This window comes from Melozone crissalis, unplaced genomic scaffold, assembly GCF_028551555.1.
Source record: "Melozone crissalis strain CALT ecotype California unplaced genomic scaffold, PUWL_Pcris_2 ptg000009l_1, whole genome shotgun sequence".
In the NCBI taxonomy this organism is placed as follows: Eukaryota; Metazoa; Chordata; class Aves; order Passeriformes; family Passerellidae; genus Melozone; species Melozone crissalis.
Window position 1 is genome coordinate 16408594 of NW_026535787.1, and position 8370 is coordinate 16416963.

The 8370-nt window shown below is 61.5% G+C and overlaps 1 protein-coding gene across 1 annotated transcript; it reads right to left on the reverse strand.

Annotated features, from left to right (window-relative positions):
• Positions 1-171: 171 nt before the first annotated feature.
• STARD10 (StAR related lipid transfer domain containing 10) lies at positions 172-8080 on the reverse strand. Its single transcript, XM_054270344.1, has 6 exons — positions 7828-8080; positions 3727-3874; positions 3419-3522; positions 3121-3238; positions 2355-2407; positions 172-2272 (listed from the first exon to the last, which is right to left on the reverse strand). Exons 1-6 carry the CDS (start codon positions 8008-8010, stop codon positions 2045-2047), a joined length of 834 nt encoding a protein of 277 aa, XP_054126319.1. The 5' UTR covers positions 8011-8080; the 3' UTR covers positions 172-2044.
• Between the last annotated feature and the right edge of the window lie 290 nt (positions 8081-8370).

Below are 8370 nucleotides of genomic sequence, written 5' to 3' on the forward strand. Positions count from 1 at the left end.
TCTGGTCCTGCAGCTCTGGGTCTCCAGCTGTACCTCCCAGAGCTGACAGAGCTAAGCCCTCCCCACGAGGGGCTTTACCCCATCACCTGCCCTGCTCCGTGTCCCCCTGGCTCGAGCTGCTGCAGCGTGTCCTGTATCCAGTTCGGCTCCATTTCCAACCTGCCAGGCGGGTGGTGGCCAGGTTCCTTTTTAATTGGGTTCTATTTTAAATTGGGAGCAGTGCAGGAGGGTGGGAGGAGGTGGAAATTAACAGGAGAAATGGGAAGCAAGGCCCTAGTGCCCACCCCAGCCCCACAGGTGACAGAGACACAGGCACAGAGGATGGCACGTGCTGGACAATGCCACTCACCAAGACCCTACTGGGGCACACAGAAGGGCTGGGGCCTGCTGAGGTGTTCGGGTGCCACAGCACTGGCAGGGCAGAAGTGGGGTGCATGAGCAGCATTGCCCCTAGGTGCACCCCAGGACGAGACAAGAGTCTCAGGACTCCACGATCCAGGGAGTGCCAGCTCTGTTCCCCAGTATTCTTCTCCTGGAGAAGCCAGGATGTATCCCCCTGGAGTGCCCCCCAAAGTTCAGCCCTCCACGTCTCCTCTCCCAGAGGAGGTTTTGTGGGAAATGTAATGGTGGTACTGGCTTCATTGGGGCTGTGGGAAAACCAACTACAAGGGGTGTGTAGCCTCATGCCTAATCAGTGTCCAGTGTAAATTCATTTTAGGGGTTTCTCTGCCACCCTCTGGTGGCATCACCATCACCCAGAGCCCCCCTGGAGATGATGGTCCCACAACCTCTGAGGGTCCCCCCAGCAACCACCATGAGCAGGGACCCCCTGCCTGAGTGCACTGTGGGGACAGGGATGGCTACCAAAGGACCAAGGTGGGACAGAGGCCGAGTCCCTCCCGTGCCAGATTCAATTATTTTATTCCTAAATAATCAACTCTGGTACAAGGTACAAAATCTCCCATGTCCCTGTGCACCCCCAGAAAAGGAGGGGGCAGGAGCATGGCCAAAGACCAGCTCCCAAACCCCCAGTCAAGGCCTCAAATTCCAGCGGAGGAAGGGTCCAGGCACCCAGCTTGGAAAGGGTCCCCCTCCTAGAAAGGCAGGGGACAGGACAGGAGCCTTCAGAGACCCACAGAACACCAGGAGGTGCCAGGAGCCCCCTCAAGTCCTTTCAACATGCCTGAAGATGCTGGGAGCCCCCAGAGACACTGGGCACTCCTGGTGGTGTGAACTTACCCCAAAACCTCCCCCAAACAAACCTGAAGATGCTGAGACTCCATAAGACCCCCCCACAACATGAATGGAGATCCCAGGAGCCCCCAAAATGCCCACCACAACACATCTGGAGGTGCCATGTGCCTCTCAACTCCTCCCACATGCCTGAAGGTAAGACCCCAACATCCCCTCCAACATGCTGGAGGTGCCAGGAGCCTAGAAGCTTCCCCTCTACATGCTTGGAGATGCCAAAAACCCCAAAGGCCCTCCTTCCCAGCATGCCAGGAGGTGCCAGAAGCCCCCCAAACCCCTCTGCACACCCAGAGGTGCAGGCAGGTGCCCAAGCACCCCCTGGTGCTGGTCTGCTGGGGGTGGGGATCCCATGGGATGAAGGCAATTCTGTTGGACCATAATAGAGAGATGGGGAGCAGGAATGGGGGGCAGAAGGGGACTGCAGTGGAAGGGTCTCCAAGACCGAGGAGCAGGCACAGGGCCCCCCCTTTTCCTCTGCCCCCCCTAAAAGCTGAAGGTCACTTTGGGTTTGCCACCTATAGGGACAACTCTAGTGTCCCACAAGGGCTCAGCGACCAGACAACCCCCAACTTCTCACCCTGGGGGACCCACTATGTCCCTGCTGTCCCCAGACAGGGGTACACCAATGAGGGGGGTCCCCCCGAAACCCAAAGTGGGGGTGCATGTGTACAGGTGTGTGAGATAGAGACACAAACCATGTTGGAAGTGGGGGGATAGGGAGAGGAGCCCCCAGGGTGGGGGTCATGTCAGGCTGTCCTAGCCAGGGGAACGAGGAGAGGAGCTCCCAGGGGAATCAGGTCAGGCTGTCCTCGTCGCTGCCCTCGCCACGGTCCTCCTTGCTCTCGGCCAGGGAGCTCTCGTCAATGTTTTCCAGAGAATCCGCATGCTGCAGGGACAGCTCGGACAGGGCCAGGGCTGGGAGCCGGCTCTGCTCCGGGAACAGCCAGGGCTTGAAGTGAGGGTCATGCTTCTGCTTCCACTCAGGGTACTTGAGGCATGCCTTGTACATCTTCTTCATCGCCTGGGAGGAAGAGGGAGATGGGCACGGAGACCCCTCACCCCTACAGAGACCTCTCATCCCCACCCCCGTGCCACAGACTCACCTTGGGGGCCAGGAACTGGGAGGATTTATTCACCACCCACTTCGGTAAGGAACCTGGAGAGAAGGGGGGGATGGCTGGGAGTGGGACCCCCAGCATCCCCCCAGTGCCTAAAAACCAGGACCCCCACATGTGTGACCCCCACAGCACTCTCAGTGGGCACATGTGGCTAGAGAGAGGGAACAGGGTTCAATCCATACTGCTCTCCGCTCTTGCAGAGGTTAAAAACAGTGATTTCAGCATTTTGGGTCCTTCTTCAAGCCACAAAAATGAAAGATTTGAAGAGAATAGGCCCAACATGTTTCCTCCTGACATTGCTCCATGCTCCATCTCAAGATGCTCTTGCTGATGAGCCCTTCCAAGCCCACCTTGAGCATATCCACAGGTCCTCCTGAACCCACCCCGAGTCCCACTGAGCTCAACCTGAGACTTCCTGAATCCCAGTGTGAGGCCCTACTGACCCTGCCCTGAAGTGCCAGAGCCCCAAATGAATCCCCACTGAGCCACCCTCAGCCCAACCTGAGCTCCCACTGAGCCCCCATTAAGTCCAAGTCTGTGCCCATTCAGCTTCCCCCAGCCCACCCTGAGCCCCCCAAGCTACTCTTGAGCCCCCACTGAGCCCACAGCTCCCATTAAGCCCCCGAACTCCCAATGAGCCCACACTGAGAACCCATGAGACCCCCACTGGGCCCCCCAAGCACACACTGACATGAGGGAGGATTTGAAGGTGCTGAGCCTCAGGGCACAGAGCTGGGGGTCCCTCTCTCACCTTTGGGGTCCACCTGTGCCAGGTAGGTGATGGTGCAGCTCTTGGCTCCCGTGCCCTCGATCAGGTAGCCTGTCTGGATGGAGACAGCCCGCACCATGTCCTTGCGGGGGGGATACTTCTGTGGGGGGCAACAGGGAGGGAGCACAAGTCACTGGCAGGGCAGGTGGGGTACAGAGGCACCAGCCACAAGCAGGGCTTGTGCAGAGCCCCTCAACTCTCCAACCTATCCCCCCAAGATCTGAGTGAGGCCCAGCCCCAGCCCAGCACCACAGGACCCCCAGTGCCCCACTAAACTCACAGGATGCTTGACAGAGTAGTTCATGATGATGTAGTCAGAGCCTATGGGCAGCCAGGAGCGGAGTGTGACCACGTCCCGGTTCTTCAGGGGCTTGGGACACCTCCCTAGGGACAGCACCACGTGGGATGTTCCAGAGTGAGACACTCACTTTCATTTTGCCCTCCAAATCCCCCCAAACTGGTGTACAGACTACTCCCTTCAACGCCACACACCATGGATCCCGCAGATGCCAAGCCCAGGGTGGAGTGGTAGCAGCCCAGGGATTGAGCCCTCCCCCGGAGCACCCAGACTCCCGGCCCCCTCCTCACAGGCGTAGTATCCCACATCGGAGTTGGCCGTCAGCCTCCCGATGTCGAAGGTCTCGATGACGTTGGTGTCCCACTTCTTGCGGTACTCGATGTCATGGAGCACGTCGTAGAGCGTCTCCGCCGGCACGTCCCTGCACTCCATCCTGCACTGCAAGGCAGGGGCCATCAGACACCTGCCAGGGACCCCCAGGGCAGGAGCTCAGCTGTGGGGGCCCCCAACAGGATGGCAGTGGGGACCTCATGGTGGGAGGATGGCCATTGGGACCCCCGGGTGGGAAGGTGGCAGTGGGGAACCCCAACAGGGTGGCAGTGGGGACCTCATGGTGGGAGGATGGCCATTGGGACCCCCAGGTGGGAAGGTGGCTGTGGGGAACGCACAAGAGGACAGCAGTGGGGAGGCAGGGGGGATCCCAAAGTGTGAGAGTGGCTGTGGGGACCCCTGGGAGAGAAGGAGGCCATGGGGACCCCCAAGTGGGAAGGCAGCTGTGGGAAGCCCCAGCAAGTGGTGGGGGGGAGGTGTCTCCTTTCAGATGTTAAAAAAAAAATAAAATCAATGCAGTCTCCTCCAAGAAGACCTGGATCCCAGCCTGGATCCCAGCCATCCCCGCAGCACAAGCACACAGGGCCTCAAGGCAGTGTGGAGCTGAATCCTGGCTACTCGGGGACCCTGCTTCCCACCTGCCCCCCATCACTGTGGATGTGCACCCCCCAAAGTGGTATCCCTGCACAGGGGAGCCAAGAGGAGCCTGTGCCTGGTGCCTTGGGGCAGCATGGATCATACAGAAGGGGTTGAGGGGTGCAGAGTGGGGAGCTGCTACGGCAGCCAGATCCAGGGAAGGCGAGGAGACAAGGAGAACGGAGAAGGTGAAGGGAGGGGATGCCATCTGCTGAGGTCAAGGGTGCTGGAGCCAAGCGTGGGGCAGGGAGAGCAGCCAGCAGCCTGTCCCTGGGAATGCCTGTTATCCCTGGTTCTGGTTATCCCCAGGGATGGCACCAGGTCCTCTGGCCCCCAGACCCTGCAGTTCAGGATTTAGGGCTGGCCCTGTCACCCCAGCACACAGTACTAGAGACTCCCCAGCCCTGGAAAGAGGCACAGAAGCACCCAGCAATGGGGCACAGCCTCACATGGCCCCTTGGTGGGACACAGCCATGGAGCCTGTTCCCCCACAGCACTCACCCTCAATCCCATCCTTGTCCCATTGAGCCCAGACCCACCCCCACCGTGCTCAGATCTATCCCTGCCCCATGGAGTCTGTTCTCAACCCCACCGTGCTTATCCTCAGTCTCAGAGACCCATCCCTGTTTTACAGAGCCTATCTCCTGCTCCTCCATTCACCCAAAAACTTGTCTGGGAACAGGCACCGCTGCAGGGCAGGTTTGGGGAGGGCCTGCCTGGATGACTTCCTTGAAGAAGCCCCGCTCCCCCTGCAGCCAGGCCAGCCCAGCACCATGCTCAGGTGCACGATTCCCAGAGCAGCAAGGCTGGTCAGGCCAGTAGTGCAGGACGTGCCCTGCAGGTGACTCACATCCTGGGGGGGTGCCAGGAGGGTCGCAGCAGGAGAGGGGATGGTGCCACCTGGGAAGTGCCTGGAAACACATGCCCCAGCCTTGAGTCAATATTGACTAATGGGGTGAGGAGGAGGAGAAGGAGGAGGAAGAGGAGGTGGAGGAGAAAGAGATGAAGTCCCCAGGGCTGGGGTTATGCTGTGCCTGAGGGAACACAGAATGGGTGCCAGACTGTGGGACAGGAGCAGATCCAAAGGGACACCCACCACCCCTGCCTGCAGCCACCAAGGGAGTCCCCAAGCTCATCCTCACTGGCAGCTTTACCAACACCCCAGACCCCCCCTCTGCTGCATCCTACAGGATGGCTCCTGGCCATCCTTTGGGAACAGCCCATTTAGAGGGGAAACCATCATCCCTGGGAGATCCCAGATGCCCAGGGACTCACTGCCCCACTGGGTAGGATGGGGTGTCCTGACTGGGTTCCCCCAACCTGTAGCCAGTCCCAAGGCCACCAAATGTCCCACTGAGAAATCAGCCATGGCACCAGCTTGTTCCCAGACTCCAGAAAACAGGTTAGACGGGAGCTGCATCCCTAATGGAGGGGGGCGGGGAGGAGGGGGCGGCAGCCTCAAAGCAGGGCGAGACCTTCAGGTTCCACTTAATTAGGCAAGGAATCCAGGAGGAATCCAGGATGAATTCAGGGGGAAACCAGCTCTTGGGAAGCTGCAGAGAATGCTCAGCACCCACACAGAGACCCCCAGCATGAGGAGCAAACCCCTGGGGTGCACCTTGCCGTGCCACATCAGTAATGCCACATGTGTCCCTCTCTTCAAAATCCAGCAGGAGCATTTCATCCTGGGTGGGATGGTGGGCCTGGGTGCTGCTGGGGGCCACGGGGTGGGGACAAGGACTGCTACCCCACAGGGTCTCCAATACCCAGTGGCACACACATGGCATCAACACACGAACACCCAGCAGGACCTTTCCAAGCAGGATTTGTCTAGGAGGGCGTGGAAAGAGGCAGGACCTGGCTCAGGGACCCCCGCAGGCAAAAGACAGCTCCAGGTGCGGTGGCGGGAGCAGCTGTTCCAGGACATCCTGGAGTGGGCTGGGTCCCTGCCACGCCAACGTGGCACACTGGGATTGTGGGACAGGCAGGGGACGCACCCAAGCGCCACCTCAATCCGGGGGATGTTTCGGGATGCAACCCCCAAGTGCAAGCAGCAGGGCTGGGGGACACAAGGAGCTTGGGGGGTGCAGGGGAGGGTCAGGATGCACTGTCACACAGAGCCATGCCTGTGCCATCATGCCTGGACGCCACAAGGATGGATGCTCTGCACCCCACTCACCATGGGCCCCCACCTCTGCGGGGATGGGGCAAGGTGCAGGTGGCACCAGTGACCCCCTACACCCCAGAGAGCACCATCCCCCCTCCCAGGGCTCACTAGTGCCACCAGGGCACAACGGGGACCCGTTCCTCGGTCACAGCAGCCCAGACTCCTCCAACACACTATAGTGGAAGCAATCCAGTGGTTCCAGGCAGGAGCCGGGCACAGCCACTGCCAGTGCCCCAGGGACAGGTTTCCCCAGCAGGGCCAGTGCCAGCTGCTGCAGAGCAGCGTGTGAGCAGGCCGCGTCGTCACTGCTGCCACCGCCACCGCCACCACCGGGGCTCGACACCACGGCAAGGATGGTGCCACCCACTATACCAGGGCAGCTTAATGGAGGTGCCACCGGGGACAGGGACACCTGCCAGAGACTCCAGTGTAACCCCATCCTTACGCTGCTCCTGTCTCAAGTTGTCTGTTGATTGCCAGTGTCCCTGCTTTGCCAGGATAAGAGTGCACCTGCCTGTGCCAGCACACTGGCACCAAGAGGGAAGGACCCACGGGGAAATGCAGTGGGGACATAGGGAGCTCTGGGCAAGGGGGACAACCCCAGTGATAGCAGGCCAGTGGCTGCAGGCTCCAAGGAATCCCCAAGCCCAGCCCTGGTGTGCAGCAAGCATGGGAGGGACATTCCCAATGGGTGAAGTGGGGAGAAAGCAGCACCCAGGACCCACAGCCCCACACACCCTGGGGATTCCTGTCTGTCCCCAGTGTCCCTACACAGTTCTCAGCGGTGCCTGCTTGTCCCTGGCTCGGCCCTGCTAGAGTTGTGTTTGTCCTGGCGTCCCCAGACTGCCCATTTGTCCTGCTGTGCCAGTTAACCCCACCTGTCCCGGCATCCCTGCTGCCATCGGGGCCCAGCTCGGCCTCGTCTCCCCTCGCCCCAAGGCGCTGCATCACCTGAGGGACCCCACCATTCCCTGGGATTCCCCCTCACCCCTGGCTGATGGTTAAACCCCCGAGTTCCCACTAAGCCCCCGCTCACTGTGGGGTTCCCCTCCTTCCCCCAAGCCCAGGGTGCAGCATCCCCCCAGGGTCCCTCCTGCCCTCCGGTCCCCGCCGGGTCCCCGCGCCCCCCTTGCTGTTGGGTACCCCGGTCCCGGGGGGATGCCGGGCCGGTGGGGGGGTCTCACCGCGGACTGGGGGTGCCCAGGGTGGATGGGGATGTCTCACCGTGCACCAGGGTGTGCCGGGCGGGAGATCTCACCTTGATCTTGTGGAGGGCGCGCTCGGGCTCCAGCAGCTGCACCCAGACGCCCACCCCGCCCTTGCTGTATGTGAGGCTCCAGCCCTGCTCCGACTCGCACTGCGCCCGGAACGCCCCGAAGTCCCGGTCGTCGGGGATCTGCACGCTGTCGCGACTCGACATGCCGCCGTCGTGACCCGACATGGCCCCGGAGCGCCGCAGCCCGCCGGTGCCGGTGCCGCCAGCCCCTAGGGCGGCATTGCGGGGCGCGGGGCGCGATGGGACCGGCAGGGGCGGGCCCGGGGCGGGGCCGGGCCGGGAAGCGCCGGGGGCGGGAGCGGGGGAGACCTGAGGGAAAATGGGGGGAACGGGAGCGCCGGGAGGGAGGAGTTGGGGGATGTCGGTGGGGGTGGGGTTACCGGGAGGAGCCGGGGGAAAACGGGAAGGTCGTAGCTGAAACCGGGAGGAGCAGGCGGGAAGCGAGAGCACTGACTGGGAGGAAGGGCAGGCTGTGGGAGAGGGGAGCAGCCCAGACCGGCGGGATACCGGGAGCAGCTGCAGGAC

Excerpts from the sequence above, each read along its gene's own strand:
- STARD10 (XM_054270344.1), bottom strand. The coding sequence starts at position 8,010 with ATGTCGGGTCACGACGGCGGCATGTCGAGTCGCGACAGCGTGCAGATC. Across the intron at positions 3,523-3,726 it reads CGATGTGGGATACTACGCCT|GGAGGTGTCCCAAGCCCCTG; the intron begins GTGAGGAGGGGG and ends TGCTGTCCCTAG. Across the intron at positions 3,239-3,418 it reads ACTACTCTGTCAAGCATCCT|AAGTATCCCCCCCGCAAGGA; the intron begins GTGAGTTTAGTG and ends TGCCCCCCACAG.